We start from the raw sequence: 23775 nt of genomic DNA, 5'->3' as shown, positions 1-23775 counted from the left end.
CAGAAGCATTTGCCACACATTACTCCTGTACAAAAACAAGTTCCTCTTTTTTTTATGCCCGTTTCTCTTTTGAGAAAGAATGCTTCACAATCAATTGTTTTTAATTACATACAAATATAAATAGCTGAATGTACATTAGAGTGTGTTAGATGGCAAACAATGCCTTAATTTATAGTGGTACAAGTATGGTGGTTTAGATCGAATTGCAGACTCCCTCTGTCTGAGTCACAATTGTGAGACAAAATTTACAAAACACATCAATAGTCATCATCACAGGAACTGTTTTACAATAATAACCACTGAGGAAGGAATAGTACATTCATGATGAGTTATATACAAATACTGCAAGTCTTTTTTTGGCCTTATGAAGAAAATGCAAGATAGATAGATAGCTGGATTACATACATGTGTAGAAACATTTTTTTAATTATTCAGAAAGCTTGGTTTGAAAGCTTCATTGAAATTAAGGACAATAAATTCATATAATCCATCTAGATTAAATGTAACCACCTAACTGCAATTTCTTTTTTACCCAACACCTATAAATATATACTGAGTTACAGGCACAGCTGAGAAATATACTTTAAAGGAAGAAGGCTTGGCTGTTACAACTGTGTAGCACAACACAAATGGAATATGGCACTGTTTTACAAATAGCCCATATCTGCTCTGAGATTAGATCAGCAAGTACTTGAAATTCAAAGCAGTCAAAACTCATTATTGAAAAACATTGAGCAGATTTGAACATTCCAATACTGAGGACATAAAATGGACAGAAATATTTAAAAATTCCATTATTTATATATATATATATATATATATATATATATAAAGAACAATACATATACACAGAACAGAAGTAAATATAGCACAGAATTCTGAACCGATACATCTTTTGTACAAAAACTGTTTTGAGGGTTTTGATTTACAATGTACAATCATGCTTACTCTCTCTTGAATTAAGTGTTTGTAGTATCTGATGAGTATGTGAATGTGATATATATATATATATATATGCAAATCACATTACCTGCTTTCCATCACATCACCTTTTAAATACAATCTCCCAGTTTTAAACATCGAAATCCCTTAAAGATACAGAAGTTGCTCAATTAAGTGTCCATTTTAAGAATAAACCATTCAGAACAATAGCAATATTATGTGTCTTTAAGTACACTCTTCCCTCCAGTTTAAAAGGAGTTGACAAAATGTTTTATCCACAGACATGTGTTGCAGTGCTTCTTTTTTAATGTGCGTGTCCGGTTTCAGTCATTTCTCCAAATACATGAGTGCACCTGATACATAGTATCAGCTTATATTGGTTTGTTCAGTCCTCCCAGACGTAAGGGGGTGCTGTGTGGCACAACTAGCTGAGTTTTTGGAGCAGTTTATCCTCTTGTAGTTGGAAGGGAACTATGACTGACATCTCTGCAATGAAGCGCTCACACGCCTGCCGGCTCACCTGCTTGCAAATGCGCAGGTCGATGCGACAGATGCTTCCACAGCGTTTAAAGTAGCTCAACGTCTGGTCAGTGACCCTGTGACACACTAGAATTAAGAAAGAAAAGTTTGTTCAGGAGTGATTGAATGGTTTTCCAGTATTAGACTGAAAAAAGTGAACCCCTCAAAAGGGAACATTATTTAAAGAATTGGTCCTGAAGCAGTGGCAGAGACAAGGGTGGTCCAGGGCCCACCCAAATTAAATCCTAGCCCACGCAGAATATTAGAGATTATTCTTTGACTTCAAATATATATTTAAAACATAGTTTTAAAAATGCATAAATTCTGATTTCTAGAAGTGTGAAAGAACTGTTTGAATGCACCGCTTCTCTGTTGTTAAGGAAAATTTTGGGAATAAAATTTGTGGCCAAAAACTTTGCCCATCCATTTTTGTTGAGGCCCACCCAAAAGTAATTCCCTGGCTACGCGCTTGTCCTGAAGATTCCAAAAACTAAAAATATCTGAAAATTTAACACATGGTGTCAATGAAAGTGGCAACAATTAAGGTAAACCAGTTGAACATTACATATAAATTTACATTTAAAACCCAGAACCACATTTTCTTCAAAAAGACGCATTGAACAGGTTGGTAACTGGCTTCAGCAACACGTTGGTGGAAAAGGGGAATGGAATGGCAAAATTTGAAACCACAATATGCTCTTAGTTTTGTCAAGATGGCAATGGTTTTAAGGCATTAATTTACCAGAGAGGTTGACATCAGTGAGGGAGTCTCTAGTGGTTGTCCCTGCAGCAGTCAGCAGGTTGACTGACTGGTCATTGATATGGTTGCAGTAACTCAAGTCCAGATGGGAAAGTAGAGGCATATTCTTAATGATGAGACGCAGAGAGCTGTCCGTGATGTCCAAACCAGCCAGACGCAGATCAGTCACATTCCGCAGTTTGCTGCGTGTGTCTATCTGACCTGTTGAAAAAGACGCAAGTGGAGAACATTAATGAAAATTAACTGAAAATATATTAATTCAATTAAATAAAAGTCAAATTTTTAGTATTTTAGCAGCCCTAACCAAAAAACTATGGGGGAAAAAACTACAAATAACAGTTAAAGAGTGAAAAATAACTGGCTAATCAAAATAAAACAGGATAAAAATATTTTAAATCACAACCCCCCTCAAAATTCAAAACCCTCAATACTGTATTAAATAGGGTTACGGATTTGTGTTGGAACATTGAACTTGCATGCGTGCATTTATTTGTGTATGTTACCAGGTCTGTTGTCTGTAGGAGGCGAGAGTAGGTCCCTCATCTGGGGGTCTTTGAGTCCCTCCACCCACTGCAGGTCCAGAGTGCGCAGTAGAGGACAACTGGACGTGCAGAGAGCCGAAACAGCCACCCATGAACAGCCTGATAGTAGGAGCACTCTCAGTCCTGCATACAAACACGCATATACACAGGGGTTTGGAGGTAAATTTGGATGCGGTGAATCACAGATGAGGATGACATGGATCCACACACATGCTCACATAAACACTCACCTGGTAGTCGATTAATTAGCCAGCTTAATTGCTTCTTGGAAATGTTGGTCCAGCTCAGATCCAGAGTGATGGGCTGTCTGCGAATGATCCCACTCAGCATAAGAGGAGTGATGGACTTGCAACGCTTTAGATCTATATGAGTCCATAATCTCTTGTCACAGCACCTAAACACACACACAGACATTAATGCTAGCCAAAAAGATCCAGAACCACAATAACAGTGAACCAACAGTAAAATGTAATTGTATTAATCACACTGGCGCGGTCTCAAATCACACAAATGATGTGGACTTGCAGCCTCATGGCCTCTGTTTGTCCACAAGATCATAGAATGTCCCATTTGTATTTTTTTGGTTCAAAAGAATGCTCATGAACACACCCAATCCTCCTTCAATGCGTCGCTTATACACACTTTTGCACACTGCTACCTAATACTCCATACGACACTATATCACCAAAATGTGGACTTAGAAGGGGACCACGAAGGCTGAGGTCTTCATTAGTGACAGGGCCAATGATTAGGGATCACAAATCTGGAAACTTTGATAAAACTCTACATGGCGCAAGCTAATCCTTTGAACATGTAATGTTAGCCAGTCAGCTCACATACTCCACCAAGATGATGGGTTATTTGACATGTATTCTGTAAGCCAATTAACTTGTGTACGCTCTGTCTAACATTTAAATTGCCTCAGTTGTTTGCAGGCAAGCCAGTTTCACTGCAGAGCACTACAATAGTTTTCTCTCTGAAACTCTCCTCCCCAGCACCACCTGTCTAGATTTGCTTCAAGGGGATTTTATTGTCCTTCGTGCTTGATGCAGCATGCTATATGTATGTCTGTTTGTGCAGCAGCATGTCTTACATGCTCAACACAGCATGTCTGTGTATGTATCAATAGCAAGAATTTGTTCTTGCTTTGCAGTGGCAGCAGCACGTAAGCAGATCTGGTATGCCAAGACCAACCTACTAACTTGTCATATCCATTATATGTTAGACCTAAACTTTATTCAGAGATGATGTCATGACTGAATTATTCATAATTGATAATCTAGGTATCAGTGGTTAAACTAGTCTTTAGCTATTTCTTACCAGCGATTCCAGGTCCGGCACACTCGCATACACACACAAAGCTCACGATGGCTCAAGTGACTGAAGATAGCCAACCAGGCTTCTCTTGTAGCTATGTGATTACGCTCATCAGCAAGTGGCAGCCTATCAGGTGGAGGGCAGATCGGAGGTGGCCGGATGACATGCCGCTCCATCTGCACGCATTTGGGAGGGGAACGTGCGGGCAGTGGCCTGATTGTGGGTAAACTGCGGTTCAAACCTAGAGGGGTGATCTGAGGAGGATAGAAGTGTCTCAGCTCCCAAGATGTCCCGTTCATCTCCCGAGCTCGTAAGTGCGGCCTCTCCCCTCCTCCCTCTCCCCCTCTTCCCCTTTCTACTCCTCCACCTCCTCCGTTCCCTGCAGTCCCAATCCGCAAGCCTCTCTTTGGTTCCTCGTTCTCGCTGTCCTCAGGTTCACTCTTGAGCGGCTGCTGATTCTCGTTGGCCAGTGAATGCTCTGTGCGACGGATCTCCATGTTGAGCTGCTTGCTGAGCTCTGCGCTGAGTTGTCGTTTCGGTGGCTTGCGACGGTGTCGCTTCGCCCTGGCTCGTGGTGCTTTCTCCTGTGTCTCACTGCCTTCGCTGCTGGGACCTGCCCTGGGGGAGCTACACCGTGATGCGTCACTCTCAAGCGATAATGAGAGGTTCTTCGGTGCAGGGCTGCTGTCCCTGCCTCGTTTGCCATTACTCTCCTCTTCCTCATCCTCCTTGTCTTCCTCGTTTTCTTCCTCTTGGTCTTCCTCTTTCCTTATAGTGCTGAACTCCTTTAGGGATCTGAGAAATAGATCTCTATCCTCCCGCCTCTCTTCATGACGGTGTTCGTCTTTCCTCACTGTGCTGTAGTCTCTCTTGAATGAATGGCGAGGCGGCTCTCTCTTCTCCAGCTTCTCCTCCTCCTCAGAGTTATCCTCTTCCTCTTCTGTTTTCATCTGAGAGAGTTTGGGAATCAAAGACTCTTCGGGCCTCCAGGGTTTCTTCGGCTATAAATACAACATTACAAAGTTACTAAATGACAAATCAAGAGTAGACCTTTATGTTTATGCAAGTCTATGTAAATGTTACCTTCTTTTTAGTGCTAGCCTCCTCTTCCTCTTCATCATCATCAAATAACTTCCTCTTTTTCCTCAAAAAGTTGGGTACTTCAGAACGTGGTCTTGGCAGGCCATTTGGCGTTAGGAGTGGGGGCAGACGTGAGGGCAAATCCTCAGTCTTCACTTTGGGAGTCTCTTCCCTCTCACTTTTCCTCTTGACGGACACTGCGCCGGATGAAGTCTGGTCACCCTCCTCTCGTCCGTCACGTCCTGCCTTCTGCTCCCTCAACAGGGACCCCGGCAGGTTGGATGCGTACTTAAAGCCTGGGCCCCGTTTTTGCTTACAGGCCAAAAGAATGGCAAGAAAACAAAAGACAACTTTATACCTTTTGATTGTCATTCATAATGCTTTATGCATGCATATATACTGATGACATGATATTACCTATAACTGTTTAAATTGTTAAAAAAAAAAAGCTTGCATTTGATTAGTTCACCCCAAAATAAAATTCTGTCATAATTTACTCATGCCCTCTTGTTCCAAACCCATATGACTTTCTTTCTTCCATGGAGTACAAAAGGAGATATTAGGCAGGATGTTAGCCTCAGTCACCATTCATTTTCATTTTATGGGAAAAAAATATGGTGACTGAGGCTAACATTCTGCCTAAAATCTAATTTTGTGTTCCATAGAAGAGAGAAAGTCAGCCTACTGGTTACTAAACTGCGGTAAAATGACTACAATGCACTTCTTTTTGCATTTTATACACATTTACATCTTGTTTGACAGTTTCTTTATTGCCTTGTCATTGTAGCAAGAAACAAGTCACTTCATGTGACTTTTTTAAAATAAAAAAACAGGAAAAAAATATGTGAGGCAACACAAGTTTAAAAAGTCAGTAAACACCATTATACAAATCACAAAGTGCTCCCCTGTATTCCAATACAAATAATTTTCTCTCTTTTGATAAATACAATTAATACTCTTTTATAAAACATCTTTATGGTCTCCAAACACTTCCTAAAATACTACTATCATCACTGTTTTTATTGAACTTCTATCAAACCACTGTAATAGCTGTTCCCCAGATACTCACTTTTCCAGTTTTCCCAGCATAGTTGCATTTGGGACATTCCCAGCAGTTCGGAAGCTCATCATTTACCACCCCTGCTGCATCCTTCACCTATATAGGCAAGAGACTGGTGTCAGAGCAGAGGCACATCGGGAGCCAGAGAGGTCTAAACACACTCCTAAGTAATATGAAAACATCACCCTTGCACACTCTAAAGAGGAACTGAAGGGTGTTAAATGCTGCGAGAACCCACCCTCTAACATACACTTTAATCCAGTCTCTTCCTTTTCTATGCCCACATAAAACGAAATCGGGGACAGTGTACAATACTACATTGCTTTGCATTTACCTAGGTAAAGCTATATTTCAGTCAGTCTGACCTTGAGGCAGTTCGGATGGACAATCTCATTGCAGATGGAGCACTCCATGAGCATGGCATTAAATTTCTCGTCTTCATCCTCAAGTGTGTCTTCTTTACCAGCCTCACTGCATACCACACACACTGCTGTGTGCGGTAACACAGGCTGTGGAACCACATGCCAACAAATTAACATCTCGTAAATCAACATGCTTGAAAATGTGTGAAAAACTTGTAGTCCAAAATACAGATATAACAAAATTAGAAACACAATATAAAATAGCCATCTCTTTCAAAACATTTGCCTTTGGTTGCTTGTATTTTAATTATTTTCAAGTTGTACTTTGCAAAATCACAAATGTATAAAAATTTAAAGTGATTGTTCTTCCACAAATGAAAATGAAAAACGACATCTAGTGTATATGGAATTCACAGATTTTCTCAGGCCACGTCCACACTAATATGTTTTCGTTTGAAAGCTCATGAATTTCGCCACGTTAAAACCTCTCATCCACACTAAAATGGCATTTTCATCAACCGAAAACAAAGACTTTTGAAAATGCTCTTCATAACCGCATACTTTGGAAAACGATGACGTTAAGGAAACTGAAAACTGAGGTTTCTAACAAACACATAAAGCTAGTGTAGGCGTGGCCTCAGGCTTTAAGTCATTCCAATGATTTTCAATCAAATTTAGATCAGAGCCTTGACTATGGTTTACAAGGACATTCACCTTCAATTTTAGTCACTGTATCATTGCATTGTTGGTGTGCTTTAAGTGACTGTCATGTTGAAATGTGGACTATTTTCCCATTCTTAATTTCCTAGCCCCTTTATTTTGGCTGTTTCTTCATCCCTTTTCCCACCATGCTGCTTGTGAATATGCTGCCATTCTACTTAATGATTATTTTGATTTTGATCCACTTAAAACCTTTTAAATATTTTAATACTCATCAACCCAATTTTTAAGTGCCCCTCTGACCAAAATTGATTCCTCTCAAAACTTCCTCTGGAACCACACTTCCAACAGTGGAATCCTCTGGAATTTTGAGAGGATGACATTTTGAAATCACCATATTTTATAATTCAAACTACTTTGCTTCATACGATTGGCTCATAAATTAAATTGCTAGTAATTCTCATCTTATCCAATTAAAGTACTCTTAATTCCAAATATCCAAATAATGTAAAGTTCTGTGTATATAATAAAAAATGTACCAAGCAATATTTAATATGTATGTATCCCACAACAAAATGAAAATCTTTGAAAGGGGGTGGTGACTTTCTAGTGACATTATCTGTCTGAGTCACTGGATTTCTTACCGCTATACACTGTCTCATAATACAAGACTGTTTCATGCGGCCAGGTCCTCCAAATTTCTTCATATCCTTACAGAAGTGACATTCTCCACATTCCGTCCGAACACACGCCTCGCACTTCCGACATCGTGTGCGCCTGCGTCGAGCCCCAGAGGAGGTTCGATTGGAAGGCAGCTTGACCGCTGTCGAATTAGACGAAGAGCTGGCTGCTGTCGGAGTTGTTGCTGTTGATGCAGCCATTTTGGGTTTTGGCCGGTTGGGTGGCCGTTGCTAAAGGAAACAGATAAGGAAGAATGGGAATTAAATAATAATTCAAACAATAATAATAATTAGATTACACTGACATTGTTGCCCAAAAAACATTAAATATGTCCAGCTCCAATCCAAAATATTTTACAGACAGAGCTATAATTAACCACGTTTACATGCACTTAAGGAAAAATAAAAATTACATTAAAATAATTATTCATTTGAAATTCAAATTAAATTAGAATGGGGGAAAAATTAGGCTAAGAGAAAAAAGACATCTGAAATTCAAAGGAGTGCAGTGTTGAACCACAACAGCCCCAAGAAAATATAATTTTTTTAATCTGACCTTGAACGTAACTATGGTTGGGTGACATCTAAGACCTTCTACCTTCTACTTCAGGCATTAATAGCTGAGGCATCCCTAATGATCTATGAGGTCTACTAGGTTCATAATCTTCAAGCATATCTGAAAATATATTTTTGTCCTCAGCCATTCAGTAATTTATAAATAACAGCACTTTAAAATCACATAACCACACTTAAAAATCAGTTCTGTACCTAACTAGAAGCCAGTGTAAAGATCTGAGTGGTATGGTTTTCTTTTTGGAAAGTCTGGTAGGGAGTCCATTGCAGTAGTTTACCCAGCTGGTAATGAAAGTATAAATGAGTTTCTCTAGGGCTTAACTGGATAGTAAACACCTAATTCTTGTTATAAGTTTTAGATTTTAATAGGCTGCTTTGATGTGACTACTAAAACTAGCAAGTACAACATGTACATGCAACCCGCATTAAAGGCAGGCTCCTTTGAAGGTCCATTTTAAACCACTTAGTCCATTTCATGCCATTTGCTTGACAGAATGTACAGTATAAAAAAAATGATACCTGGTTCACATATTACTAGCTCACTGGCACAGATGAAGTGTTGAGTGCCACCAGGTGCTCTTCTATAATTACCTCATTCTATACACTGTACACAGCTATCGATGACTAAAAGCTCTTACTGTTCATGCATCAGTCTATTAATTACACTTCAATAAAACAATGCTCAAAGCCATCACTTTATCACCCTTGAGATCTGCAACATTTGATATTTGTTTAGCATCACTTCTTACTCTACTGTGCATCTCTTAACTATTAGAATAAAACCTATTTAAAGTCTTCATTACATTAGCCTGGACCCTTGCGCACAAATAGTGGATTCCGGCAAACAGCCTCATTAAGTCCCTCAGTTGCCGGCAGTGAATTTGTTCTGGCAACACATGAGTTCTGGTACCTACTTATTCTCCAACCACCAACACTGGCTTTCCACAGAATGAATGCTTTGACGTTTAAATCTAGACATGAATGTTTTATTGCCGATTATTAATTGATCATGAGGGAGTAAACCCCAATGAGGATAAAACAACAAGATGCAAATAAACTCAAACCAAATGTGGACACCACTGAGGGGCTGCTTAGAGTAAAATGTATTTTATTGCCAACTAAAACGTCTCTACTAGCTGTGAGAAGAATACTACTGAAAAGCTGAGATTTGGAGATGTAGTGATTATAATACTGTCTGAATGCAGAAATTATGCATTGACAGGTCTGTGGTCTAGGAGTAAGTGCACATGCTCTGACACGTCAAGCCATGGTGCTCATGCAGGCAATGTAGGTTCAAACTACATTTCCTGATCTTATCCCTCTCATCATTTTCTGTCCACTTTCTCTACTGTATTAATAAGTGTCAAACAGGTCAAATAAAACAATTAAAGGGGTCATGACATGAGGAATAAAATTTTTCTTGATCTTTTGACAAATAAGAGGTTATTGTGCTATAAAAATACTGTAAGTTTCAGAACTAAAAACTTCCTCCTTAATAGAAAAAGTGCATTTATTTAAACCAAGCTCCAGAAACGGGCTGTTTGGAATTTCGTCATTACACCCTTGGCCCCGCCCACTGGTGCTCACTGCTCAGTTACACAGGTGAAGAGGAGAGAGGACCTGTCATGGGAGATTCATCTACACCAAAGGATACATGTAAATAATAACAATGCCTATCTGGATTTAAATGTTTTTCTACACTAGTTGAACGGCTTTGACTGTTATCATGCATCTTGCATTTTTAAAAGATGCGATATCAAGGTCGAACTCTATATAGGAGACCTCCATTGTATTTCATTCAGCTGTGCTGTTTCCTGTTGTTTTAAGGCATCCTGGACCATTTTTGCACCCATCTGTGCTATTTTTAATTGTTAGTCTTTTGTAAACATGCACTAGATGGATGTCTTTGATCGTTTTGATGTATTTCTGGTGATGTGTGCCGTGTTTTAAGAATGGTACAAGTGCAACTTTTAAAAATCACGTCTCATTCTGCTGCTGCCACTGACTGGTAGAAACACATGCAGTCCTGTGTGTAAACACACATGGAAGATGTGAGATGGGAAGACCAGCGTCTCTGCTTTGGCCTGTTGAAGCAACCAACATCACCATGGAATGCATTACATTTGCGTATTCAGAACATTTCAGCATGGATTGTATATTTTCACCTCAGATCAGTGTGAATTGCTTGTGAACCAGTCAATACATGATTCACGCTTTGCAAAGGAACAATTATTGAATGAGCATCATTAAAGGTGGGGCAGTTAAAAATTGGACCTGATGCAATCATAAGTAAACAGTTTCAATTCATGAATATTTTAAATGTCATGACTGTTTTATATTTAAGGTGCCACTGTGTCATGTATTTGTATGCAACATATTGGGTGTATATTATGTATAAATCATGAAATTAAATTTTATAATCTTGTGGAGCTTGTTGTACATTTTGTTACGATTGAGTTTCAAATACAGCTGAATTGGAGGGACTGCACAGTGTTAGCCAATCAGAACCGTGGGAGTTTACATAGAAGTTTTAAAGGGCCAGAGTGCTTAAAACCGGGTGTTTCAGACAGAGGGCCAGAGACAGGGTGCAAAAAGATTATATATTATTAAATTATGACTGTTTTGGTGCAAAAATAGTAAAAAAAATCTTTACTAACATTAAAAGTGGACCACAGGGAAGATATATATACTTTTGTACTGTGCAAACATTTTAGGCACTTGTGAAAAAAGTTGCATAGTGAGGATGTCTTCAAAAATAATGCCATAAATAATTTTCATTTATCAATTAAAATCATACAAAGTTCAGTAAGCTTAAAAAAAGCTACATCAATATTTGGTATGACCACCTTTGCCTTCAATTCTCCTAGGTACACCTGGACACAGTTTTTCTTGGTTGTTGGCAGATAGGATGTTTCAAGCTTCTTGGAGAATTCACCACAGTTCTTCTATCTATTTAGGCCGCCTCAATTGCTTCTGTCTCTTCATGTAATCCCAGACTGACTCGATGTTCAGTGGGGGGCAATGTGTTGCAGGGCTCCCTATTCTTCTATTGTATTTGCAAAAGGATTGTTTAAAAGTCTAAAATGTATATTTCCTATTGACACACTAATGCTTAAGATATAAATAACTATCTTAAGACAAACGTTGTTGTGAAACATCTTATGTGCCTAAGAATTTTGCACAGTACTAATATATATATATACACAAAGAGTATGTCATGACCTCTTTAAAATAACCTATTCCCATATTTCATAAAATATAAGTTAATCATATGCACGGCCTTACTTAAATAAAATAAATAATATGGAAATTAACCAGTTATCAAGTGTCCTTGCACAATATATTTTTTTATGATCTTGTGAAGGAGAAAAAAAAGACTGTCACTGGTACCAGGTGGTACAGACTGCGTATGTGTGAGGAGGACAATTTGTTCTTTAGTACGTCAGCTGTTATTTCTGTTTCTCAGTGTAGTAGTGATGCTGCCACAAGATCTAATTTTACTTATCATTATTGTCTCTTATATTATCATCAATGCAGTTATTATAATCGTCACTTCATTACTTGCACCACTAAACACCCTCCTCATCTCAATTTTCTCAATTACAAATAAGTGTTGTTGTTATCTTGCCTCCCAGCTCAGATATTGAATACAGTAGAACACATGCACAAAACTGCAGTGCAGTCTGTCCTTCTGCAATGTAGCCATGGCAACACAGCAGTTCCTGCTCACTGGTTGAGTGAAGGAAACGGTGTCAGAAATAGTTCCATTCAAGATTTAAACTTGATAAGGGGAAGTGGTTGATGATTTCATTTAATGTCAGATGTTTTTTTTTTTTTTTTTTTAATTGTTTTTTTACGATTGAGTTTCCCATTGCCTTTCATCTGAGATCTTAAATAACAGCACTGTACACAATGCTTTCAGTGTACTAATAAATAGCATGCACAAAATACAACAGGATGGCATATTTGCGTAAGACAGGATGAATTGTGAATTTAATGTAAGCAAAGGTATACAGATTCTAAATGATCTGGTAGGATGGTGTTAAATTAAACTTGATGGGATGTTTCACACACTAAAAGAGATGCACATTAGCTAGTCCAGCCCTTCCCATAAACAAATACTGGTGTAGAGACACTCTTCACCTTCTAAAATCCTACCCTGCTTTCATTTGACACTTCCTTCACAACACAACAAATAGAACACAATCTTTCCCCCACCACTATATTACATCATAACAAATTCAAGGTACTGCAGAGCAGTATGGAGTGCTGACACTAAGAATACTACTACCCAGCACAAGATTGTTTGTGTGCTTTGGAGTGATACATCACAGCTGTGACCTCTGTTCTCACTGTCCACCCGTGGAACCCAATATGGGAGATAGACATTTAAAAAAAAAAAAGAGAGAATGCTGTATTACAGCCAGTATTCATCAGCTGTTAAAAGGTTACCTACATTTGATGATGTAAGCTGTAACACAAGACTTTGTGAACCCTAGATTAGCCCTTTTCAACAAAGTACAACACCAGTTAAATCAAAAGTTCTCCAGTGACCTTTCAATAGTATGCTGCAACATCAATGGAGATTCACATACATGAGACTGGTGCAGGACTTGTGGTGTCGTGGGTGCTGCCTGATTCAAATAGAAGAGAGCCTTTATTTATGGCCTTATGGCCAGGGCTGGTGAATTTGTTTCTGTGACATTGCCATAGACAGAATAGCACCACTTATTACAGGGACATTCCCTGTAATAAATTCCCTTAATCTGGAAGTTAAGTGCCTTGCTCAGGGGACATTACTGTGATTGTTCATGACTCGCCCCTTGCCGGGATCGAACCAGAAACTTTCTGGTTACCAGCCATGGGCTTTGACCAGCCTACACCACCCCATCTGCAAGAGGTGATGTATTTCAAGTGTACCAGCAGGGAGTCTCTGAGATAATTCATGTATTCAAATCGAGAATGTGGAGGTGGTGCAGTCCCACACATACCTAGGAGACCAACAAAAATAGCTGATTAAACAAACAATGCAGCAATGCTATGTTTAAAAAAAAGCCTAGAGCAGCCTCTTCTTTCTCAGAAGGCTCAACTTTGCATTTAGTGAGCTGCTTGAGATGTTTTATCAATGTACTGTCTTTAATCTATGATCTGCTAGGGGGGCCATGAAGAACTTATGCCACAAACTAGGGCAGCACAATTACACCTAAATCTGGGCTGACGATTATTTCCTTTTATATTGTAATTGTGACTAATTTCAATTGATTTAATTTACATTAAAATACTAATTTGTGTTGGGCAACTATATGCCATAATGTTGTAGGCCACACATCTAATATAAGATGAGAACTGTTTCTTAATTACTTTCTGGCAGAGACCAAATTTTTCATTTTGGTTCTCATAGCAGCATGAAAAATATAACTATTATTCAAATTTAGAAAAATTATACAGAGAAATCTGTGATTGGTCCAAATGGTCAACCACTACAAAAAAACATACTGTAAACAGAAAATGTTGATGCATGAAATTATGCAAATTGACACTTCTAAGAATTAGCTGTTATTGTGATTTAGATTATTTTTTTCTACAAATTAAAACTGGGGACCTTTTTAGTAACCATTAGATACTTAGTTCAATTACATGTGTAGTTATAATCAAGCAACAGCAGGTTTTTGTGCAATCGAGCTACAGTCTTCATCTGTCTGTCCAAGTATAGATGGCACAATGCGTAATCGAAAATTTGAATGAAAGATATCAGTTGAGGAAAGGCCGGGGTATACTTCGTATTTCAGCGTACTGTTCCGTCTCTTGTATGATCGATCACTCAGCCTTTGAAAGTACAGTTTTGAATAATGTACAGATTTTGCTCTTATTGTTACTTTTATTCACCAAAGTGGCATTTAACTGATCACAATGTATAGTCAGGACATTAATAATGTGAAAAATTACTATTACAATTTGAACAAAAATGTTCAGAACTTCTTAAACTACTTCAAAGAGTTCTCATCAAAAAATCCTCCACGTGCAGCAATGACAGCTTTTCAGATCCTTGGCATTCTAGCTGTCAGTTTGTCTAGATACTCAGATGACATTTCACCCCACACTTCCTGTAGCACTTGCCATAGATGTGGCTGTCTTGTCGGGCACTTCTCACACACCTTACAGTCTAGCTGATCCCACAAAAGCTCAATGGGGTTAAGATCCATAATACTCTTTTTCCAATTATCTGTTGTCCAATGTCTGTGTTTCTTTGCCCACTTTAACATTTTCTTTTGTTTTTCTGTTTCAAAAGTGGCTTTTTCTTTGCAATTCTTCCAATAAGGCCTGCACCCCTGAGTCTTCTCTTTACTGTTGTACATGAAACTAGTGTTGAGCAAGTAGAATTCAATGAAGCTGTCAACTGAGGACATGTGAGGCATCTATTTCTCAAACTAGAGACTCTGATGTACTTATCCTCTTGTTTAGTTGTATCTGGCCTTCCACATCTTTTTCTGTCCTTGTTAGAGCCAGTTGTCCTTTGTCTTTGAAGACTGTAATGTACACCTTTGTATGAAATCTTCAGCTTTTTTGGCTATTCCAAGCATTGTATAGCCTTCAGTCCTCAAAACAATGATTGACTGATGAGTTTCTAGAGAAAGCGGTTTCTTTTGTTGCCATTTTTGACCTAAAATTGACCTTAAGACATGCCAGTCTATTGCATACTGTGGCACTCAAAAACAAACAAAGACAATGTTAAGCTCCATTTAACGAACCAAATAGCTTTCAACTGTGTTTGATATAATGGCAAGTGATTTTCTAGTACCAAATTAGCAATTTAGCATGATTACTCAAGGATAAGGTGTTGGAGTGATGGCTGCTGGAAATGGGGCCTGTCTAGAGATGCTGCAGTTTTTTTAGATCAGTAATATACCAGTATATACTTTGACCATGAGCCCATATGGACACATACAACACAATTATGACTGCTTTGTGATACTCTTTTAGTACAGTTAACTACATGTGCATGTCCAGACGATGCACAGTTTGACTCCGCAAAATCCGAACTGGCACGATTTTCCCAGCACACATCCACCTACATAATCTGTTAAGGCATGCAAACACCATTCTCCTAAAACACTTGATTTTGGTGTAGTCGTGACCATCCACACGTCTGGAGTACAAGAATGGGAGCATAATAATAATTTGTCCTGATGTATATGGGCATAAAACTGTTTACTCGCGTGTATGCAAGGGAATTTATGTCCAATTCCTGGCTCTTTCTTATGCCAGCCTTATGTCACAGGACTCAGAGCTGGGAGTCAGGAGGAGTGAAAGTCAAAGAACCAAATGTGTGCTTGAGTCATAAGGCCTCATAGCAACCAGTAATCTTGCAGAAGAGTGAAAACTACTGCCTCTGCAAAATGGAGTGCACAATAGTGAAGCAGAATAAGTCACAGATACCATTATCAACTTTATGTGCTCTAGCTTGGGAAAGCTTGTGTGTGTGTGTGTGTGTGTGTGTAGTAGTAGTATATGTAGACTCCTTAAGATTGATTCAATTGAGTGTAATGCTGTGGTCAAAGCACTGAACAGTTTGTGCAAATCAATCCAATTTATTGAAATTGACCAAACCCTGCTGATAAAAACCAGCTTAAACTAGCTTTCAGGTTTTTAGGGTTTAGAGCATTTGTATGCTGGCCCAACTAGCTGTACAAGCTATACACAAGCTTGACCACTCTGGAAGACCAGCTAGACCAGTTGAAGACCATCTTGGCCAGGCTGGAACACCAGTTCAACCAGTTTAAAACAGTAAAGACTAGCAAACCATCTTAGGCTTTTTTTTTTTTTTTTTTTTTTTAAATAGCAGCAGAGAAAACACATGCCCAAAGAATCTAAGTAAACATACCTTTTTGACTTGCACACTACCCAAGCTAACCTCAGACAGGGGGTCCTGAGAGCAGCCGGGTCCTCCTATTGTTCCTCCCATACTTTGCCCCTACCCTCCCCCATTACTAGCCAAAGAAGCTGCCTTAGAGATACAAGACCCATCTATACATCGCTACATGGATTAAGATGTTTTAGAATGTGTATGCTATGTGTTTAAATGAATGCATGGATTTCACATTGTGAATGTGGTTACCAAGCAGAGTTCCCCAATATATACATTATACCTTGCACATGATCATCTTTCCTAGTGTTCTTAATAATTCCAATATCTTGTTAACAGATTCACAGGTATCTGTCACTGATAAATGCACATCTTGTTATGCTTCCTAAGACAATACTAAAACCTACCAGTCATATCATTTTTCAACCTCAATAGATGCGTAAGAAAGACCTAATAATAGTCTAGATTTCCACACATAGAAGCAACAAGACAAACACGAAGTTCCATTTCCTATTAAAGGGTTTGAGAAGCAGTGCATTATAAGGAGAGAACTTCAGGGCAACACATGTCGAGTCATGCTGCTGCTTTGAGGAAACTTCAATCATGTCTTCCTTTAATGCAGGATTTCTACCTGAACACATGTATGAAGAAACTGATATCATCTCACCCCCCAAAAGTAAATGCTACATTTCAGGTTGCCCAACATATTAATCGAGAGCTGAAAGCCAAACAAACGTGTTAAACTAGCATATAGAACCACATCCAAACACAGAGTTCAGGAAACATACAGAATGGTGGTCTTAAGCTAAGAAGCCTTTCAGAAGCAGGCATACATGACTCAAAGATTCAACAATCACAACCAAGAGCTTAAGCTCAGTGGAGACCAACAGTAAGACAGAGGCTCAGGATTGGAAATACCACTTTTCTCCTTTTGTATCAGTGTTTTCTCTCCTGTCGCATTGAAACCCAGATGCATTTCCAGTTGCATTGAAATCTCGCCATTCTTAGCCACTGAAAAGCTACTGCAATAAAGCAAACCCCAAAACACTCCTTGAAAGGGAAGGAAAAAGAAGAAAGCAGAGGCAGAAGTGGTGAACACACATGCAGACACAGCCTTTTTGAGAGGCATGGTCATACAGGGAAGGGAACCTGAGAAGGGAGCTAATTGTTTGTGTAAGCGTGTATGTGTGGAGAGGGAGTGTGATCGCTGACCTGTTCGGCTGTATCAGAGTCGTAATCCTCATCGTCGGCGCTCAGTGACATGACCATGGCTGCCAGATCTCATAGCCAGCCAGACAAACAGTACATAGACATGGATACGGCCCCCCCACAGCAACAGTCGCCCTCAGTTGCTCACTCGATTTCCTTTCTCTATTCCTCTTCCTCTAACCTTCCCCAATGTCTCGCTCCTATTTCGCTCCCTCTCTTTTCCTGTCTGGAAGAGGCAGCTGCACAGGCACACAGCAGCCTGCTACCTCATGCATAGGCACCAGAAAAAATAGATGGGGGAGAGGGGGGCCTCATCTTAGCCAATCAGAGACCACCATGCAGCTAGTTACAAGCTTGCCTACAAAGAGCACACATTGTGCAGTGGGTCTGGGTGGGAGATTGAGAAGGGGGAGGGGTGGGATTGTCGCACACAAAAGAACTAACATTACCATGCGAGAGCAAGGTCTTGCTCTGGGAGTGATTCAGAGGGTCTGATTTGGTCTTCCTCTTGCTAACAGGAAGTTATTGGTTCACTTGGGGTTGATTGATTCTGTCTACTGTGTTGCTTTGCTGCAATCATCAGTGCATGTAGGTTTCATACAAACAGTGTTTGTCACACAAGGAGGGGTGTTTCCAAAACTGCTGATTTGAATGAAAATGGTCATAAATATCACAAGGTCTATCAGCCTTTATACCTAAACTAGTCAGATTAAAAGGAAGTCTTAATGTAATGCCCTTTGTTTGGACCTGCATTTTCTCTACTGTTATCCATTCTGCTGAAGAGAAGATTTGGGCATCTTTATTTTGCAAGAATTTGTCTTCTCTAAAATGCTAAATTTAAAGCAATATTTGGGTTCAATACAAGTTGAGCTCATTTGATAGCATTTGTGGCAGAATGTTGATTGAGGTCAAATTTGCCCCTCTTCTATAAAAAAAAAAAAAAAAAAAAAAAAAAAAAGCAAAAATCTGTGTTCCTGACACACAATGGAAGTAAAAGGGGACAATCCCTAAACATTAAAATTCTTTACCATTTCAAAAGTATAGCCACAAGACAAACAACGTGTGTTAACATGTTTTAGTCATAATAAAATAGCTTACTAACCTTTTCTGTGTAAACTTGTATCCAATTTTACATCTTTGTTGTCATGACTATGTAACGCTGTAAACCGTAAAACTCTGAAATGACCATAAAAATAACGATTTAAACTTTACAGCTCAAATAATACACCAGTTTTAACAGAAGAATTCATGTAATTGCTTATATAAAATTAAAAGCTTCACATTTCTGCCTTTAAACCCTCTGAAAATGCGCCACATTCACTTCTATTCCAAGTGCTTCAAGGTAACTTTGATTTTTGCTTTTTTTAAAGAATAAGAGGGATGTGTTGAAATTATTGTTCTGTGGTAATCAAGATTAACCAACAAATGCTGTCAATTAAGCTTAACTTGTATTGAACCCAAAATATCCCTTTAAGTTAAATGTCATTTGTAATTTACTTGAACAATGTTAAAGTTAACATCTAAACTGACAGACTGAAAGCTCCAGAACAACCTCTGTACACTACCAACCACTTATATCTATTCAAAAAAGCAAAAGAAGAAAATAAAGATGCCACACAGCATTACAGGAACTGATCAAAGTATTTATGCTATTCTTCATCTAGTGCACTTCAGAGACAAATTATATGGGCGTATCTGCAATGCAGTATGGTGTCTGTCTTTCAAGGAGACGGTGATATCATGGTAGTAACACATCTTTTGAAAATAAGCCCAAAAATAATAATGCTGATTGTAGCAACTATAATATTTTTATGGAAAAGTTGTAGATGCAAGGGAATAGATTTGGCTTGAACCCCTGGAATCTGCACCCCTTTGTAGATGCATGATGATAATCTAATATATAATGTAGTTATGGTATCTGAATGCGTTTAGATTGCCATATTTGATATATTATATAGTTACCCTAGTTTGGTTATAAAGAAGCCATACTTACATCAAGTTATTATAAATGTAACCAATCCATGGTTTGACCTGTGGTTATTATGGTCTTACGCACAGCACAGATAGTTATGGTTGCTAAGCAAAATATGGTGTGTGTATATATATATCTATAAACATTTCTTTTATTACTTTTGGGATTCATATTCAACTGTAGGTTATAACAGAAATGGCAACAAAGAAAAAGCAGTAAAGGCTTCTTTCTGGCAACTCGACCATGCAGCTCATTTTTGTTCAAGTATCGTCGTATTGTGCTCCTTGAAACAACCACACCGTCTTTTTCCAGAGCAGCCTGTATTTCTCCTGAGGTTACCTGTGGGTTTTTCTTTGTATCCTGAACAATTCTTCTGGCAGTTGTGGCTGAAATCTTTCTTGGTCTACCTGACCTTGGCTTGGTATCAAGAGATCCCCGAATTTTCCACTTCTTAATAAGTGATTTAACAGTACTGACTGGCATTTTCAAGGCTTTGGATATCTTTTTATATCCTTTTCCATCTTTATATAGTTCCATTACCTTGTTACGCAGGTCTTTTGACAGTTCTTTTCTGCTCCCCATGGCTCAGTATCTAGCCTGCTCAGTGCATCCACGCGACAGCTAACAAACTCATTGACTATTTATACAAAAGACACTAATTGCAATTTAAAAAGCCACAGGTGTGGGAAATTAACCTTTAATTGCCATTTAAACCTGTGTGTGTCACCTTGTGTGTCTGTAACAAGGCCAAACATTCAAGGGTATGTAAACTTTTGATCAGGGTCATTTGGGTGATTTCTGTTATCATTATGATTTAAAAAGGAGCAAAACAACTATGTGATAATAAATGGCTTCATATGATCACTATCCTTTTTTTTTTTTTTTTTGCATGATCAGTCATATTTTCAAAATCAATGCCAAAATTTCACAATTTCTGCCAGGGTATGCAAACTGTGCACACACACACACACACACACACACACGGCCAAATGTTTGGAATAATGTACGTATTTTGCTGTTTCGGAAGGAAATTGCCACTTTGGTGAATTAAAGTACCATTCAACTGATCACAAAGTATAGTCAGGACATTACTGATGTAAAAAACAGCACCAATCACTATTTGAAAAGTAACTTTTGATCAAATCTAGACAGGCCCCATTTACAACAGCCATCACTCCAACACCTTATCCTTGAGTAATCATGCTAAATTGCTAATTTGGTACTAGAAAATCACTTGCCATTATATCAAACACAGTTGAAAGCTTTTCGATTTGTTAAATGAAGCTTAACATTGTCTTTGTGTTTGAGTTGCCACAGTATGCAATAGACTGGCATGTCAAATAGCAAAAAAGAAACAGCTTTCTCTAGAAACTCAGTCAATCATTGTTTTGAGGAATGAAGGCTATACAATGCTTGAAATTGCCAAAAAAACTGAAGATTTCATACAAAGGTGTACACTACAGTCTTAAAAGACAAAGGACAACTGGCTCTAACAAGGACAGAAAAAGATGTGGAAGACCAGATACAACTAAACAAGAGGATAAGTACATCAGAGTCTCTAGTTTGAGAAATAGATGCCTCACATATCCTCAGCTGACAGCTTCATTGAATTCTACTTGCTCAACACTAGTTTCATGTACAACAGTAAAGAGAAGACTCAGGGGTGCAGGCCTTATGGGAAGAATTGCAAAGAAAAAGCCACTTTTGAAACAGAAAAACAAAAAGAAAAGGTTAGAGTGGGCAAAGAAACAGACATTAGACAACAGATAATTGGAAAAGAGTGTTATACAGGTGCATCTCAATAAATTAGAATGTCGTGGAAAAGTTCATTTATTTCAGTAATTCAACTCAAATTGTGAAACTCGTGTATTAAATAAATTCAATGCACACAGACTGAAGTAGTTTAAGTCTTTGGTTCTTTTAATTGTGATGATTTTGGCTCACATTTAACAAAAACCCACCAATTCACTATCTCAAAAAATTAGAATACATCATAAGACCAATAAAAAAAACATTTTTAGTGAATTGTTGGCCTTCTGGAAAGAATGTTCATTTACTGTATATGTACTCAATACTTGGTAGGGGCTCCTTTTGCTTTAATTACTGCCTCAATTCAGCGTGGCATGGAGGTGATCAGTTTGTGGCACTGCTGAGGTGGTATGGAAGCCCAGGTTTCTTTGACAGTGGCCTTCAGCTCATCTGCATTTTTTGGTCTCTTGTTTCTCATTTTCCTCTTGACAATACCCCACAGATTCTCTATGGAGTTCAGGTCTGGTGAGTTTGCTGGCCAGTCAAGCACACCAACACCATGGTCATTTAACCAACTTTTGGTGCTTTTGGCAGTGTGGGCAGGTGCCAAATCCTGCTGGAAAATGAAATCAGCATCTTTAAAAAGCTGGTCAGCAGAAGGAAGCATGAAATGCTCCAAAATGTCTTGGTAAATGGGTGCGGTGACTTTGGTTTTCAAAAAACACAATGGACCAACACCAGCAGATGACATTGCACCCCAAATCATCACAGACTGTGGAAACTTAACACTGGACTTCAAGCAACTTGGGCTATGAGCTTCTCCACCCTCCCTCCAGACTCTAGGACCTTGGTTTCCAAATGAAATACAAAACTTGCTCTCATCTGAAAAGAGGACTTTGGACCACTGGGCAACAGTCCAGTTCTTCTTCTCCTTAGCCCAGGTAAGATGCCTCTGACGTTGTCTGTGGTTCAGGAGTGGCTTAACAAGAGGAATACGACAACTGTAGCCAAATTCCTTGACATGTCTGTGTGTGGTGGCTCTTGATGCCTTGACCCCAGCCTCAGTCCATTCCTTGAAGTTCACCCAACTCGATTTTGCTTGACAACCATAAGGCTGCGGTTCTCTCGGTTGGTTGTTCATCTTTTTCTTCCACACTTTTTCCTTCCACTCAACTTTCTGTTAACATGCTTGGATACAGCACTCTGTGAACAGCCAGCTTCTTTGGCAATGAATGTTTGTGGCTTACCCTCCTTGTGAAGGGTGTCAATGATCGTCTTCTGGACAACTGTCAGATCAGCAGTCTTCCCCATGATTGTGTAGCCTAGTGAACCAAACTGAGAGACCATTTTGAAGGCTCAGGAAACCTTTGCAGGTGTTTTGAGTTGATTAGCTGATTGACATGCCACCATATTCTAATTTTTTGAGATAGTGAATTGGTGGGTTTTGTTAAATGTGAGCCAAAATCATCACAATTAAAAGAACCAAAGACTTAAACTACTTCAGTCTGTGTGCATTGAATTTATTTAATACACGAGTTTCACAATTTGAGTTGAATTACTGAAATAAATGAACTTTTCCACGACATTCTAATTTATTGAGATGCACCTGTAGATCTTAACCCCATTGAGCTTTTGTGTGATCAGCTAGACTGTAAGGTGCGTGAGAAGTGCTGGACAGGACAGCCACATCTATGGCAAGTGCTACAGGAAGTGTGGGGTGAAATGTCATCCGAGTATCTAGACAAACTGACAGCTAGAATGCCAAGGATCTGAAAAGCTGTCATTGCTGCACGTTTTGATGAGAAATCTTTGTAGTAGTTTAAGAAGTTCTGAACATTTTTGTTCAAATTGTAATAGTAATTTTTCACATTATTAATGTACTGACTATACATTGTGATCAGTTGAATGCCACTTTGGTGAATTGAAGTACCAATTTCTTTCCATAAGAGCAAAATCTGTACATTATTCCAAACTTTTGGCCACCAGTGTGTATAATATATAAGCAAATAAATAAAACATAGGGCCTGTCTCTTACATGAAAATGATCTTACAGTTAAAAATGTGAGCAATAGGCCCACTGGACTTCATGATAAGCAGTTGTTGACAAACAAACAAAATACATTTTACAGACATCACAGAGTTGATGTAGAGAGATTACCTTAGTCATTCATCCTGATCCTACTGATTCCAGATTAGAGTTTAAACTCACCTGTTAGACAAACAAAATAGCAAGACAAAGATAAAAGCATGAGTTAAGAGTTGCTGGAGCACATAAACTGCCATTTTAGGTGGAGAATTAAGCATGTAATTAACTTTGTCAGTTGGATATACACTGTATTTGGACTGCAACGATAAAAATAGCACAAGAAAAAAAAAAAAAGAAAAACCTCGACTTGTCAGTTCCCGCAGGAAAAAGAATGTTTTGGACTACAAACCCCATAAAGCACTAGATACGCAATCAATTGCAGCAGCGCATTCTGGGTAGC

At 38.7% G+C, this 23775-nt stretch overlaps 1 protein-coding gene across 2 annotated transcripts; it reads right to left on the bottom strand.

The window, feature by feature from the left end:
- Nucleotides 1–83: 83 nt before the first annotated feature.
- On the bottom strand, nucleotides 84–17895 carry LOC127424117 (lysine-specific demethylase 2B-like). Of its 2 annotated transcripts, none has more exons than XM_051669023.1 (10): nucleotides 17572–17895; nucleotides 7887–8153; nucleotides 6586–6729; nucleotides 6230–6316; nucleotides 5164–5472; nucleotides 4084–5081; nucleotides 2994–3157; nucleotides 2725–2886; nucleotides 2204–2422; nucleotides 84–1548 (listed from the first exon to the last, which is right to left on the bottom strand). In XM_051669023.1, exons 1-10 carry the CDS (start codon nucleotides 17626–17628, stop codon nucleotides 1367–1369), a joined length of 2589 nt encoding a protein of 862 aa, XP_051524983.1. In that variant the 5' UTR covers nucleotides 17629–17895; the 3' UTR covers nucleotides 84–1366. The 2 variants fall into 2 exon arrangements, with proteins under 2 accessions (XP_051524983.1, XP_051524982.1); XM_051669022.1 differs by having other exon boundaries at nucleotides 5164–5481; nucleotides 17572–17894.
- Between the last annotated feature and the right edge of the window lie 5880 nt (nucleotides 17896–23775).

The sequence above is a fragment of the Myxocyprinus asiaticus genome, chromosome 33 (assembly GCF_019703515.2).
Source record: "Myxocyprinus asiaticus isolate MX2 ecotype Aquarium Trade chromosome 33, UBuf_Myxa_2, whole genome shotgun sequence".
In the NCBI taxonomy this organism is placed as follows: domain Eukaryota; kingdom Metazoa; phylum Chordata; class Actinopteri; order Cypriniformes; family Catostomidae; genus Myxocyprinus; species Myxocyprinus asiaticus.
The sequence above is the reverse complement of the archived record's forward strand: the minus strand, read 5'-3'. Positions and strand labels throughout refer to the sequence as shown.

Bases quoted from the DNA above. Each gene is read 5' to 3' on its own strand.
- LOC127424117 (XM_051669022.1), bottom strand. From the start codon at position 17,628: ATGGTCATGTCACTGAGCGCCGACGATGAGGATTACGACTCTGATACA. The intron at 6,730-7,886 runs GTAAGAAATCCA...GTGGTTCCACAG, and splicing joins TTATGAGACAGTGTATAGCG to CCTGTGTTACCGCACACAGC. The intron at 1,549-2,203 runs GTAAATTAATGC...TCTTAATTCTAG, and splicing joins CACTGATGTCAACCTCTCTG to TGTGTCACAGGGTCACTGAC.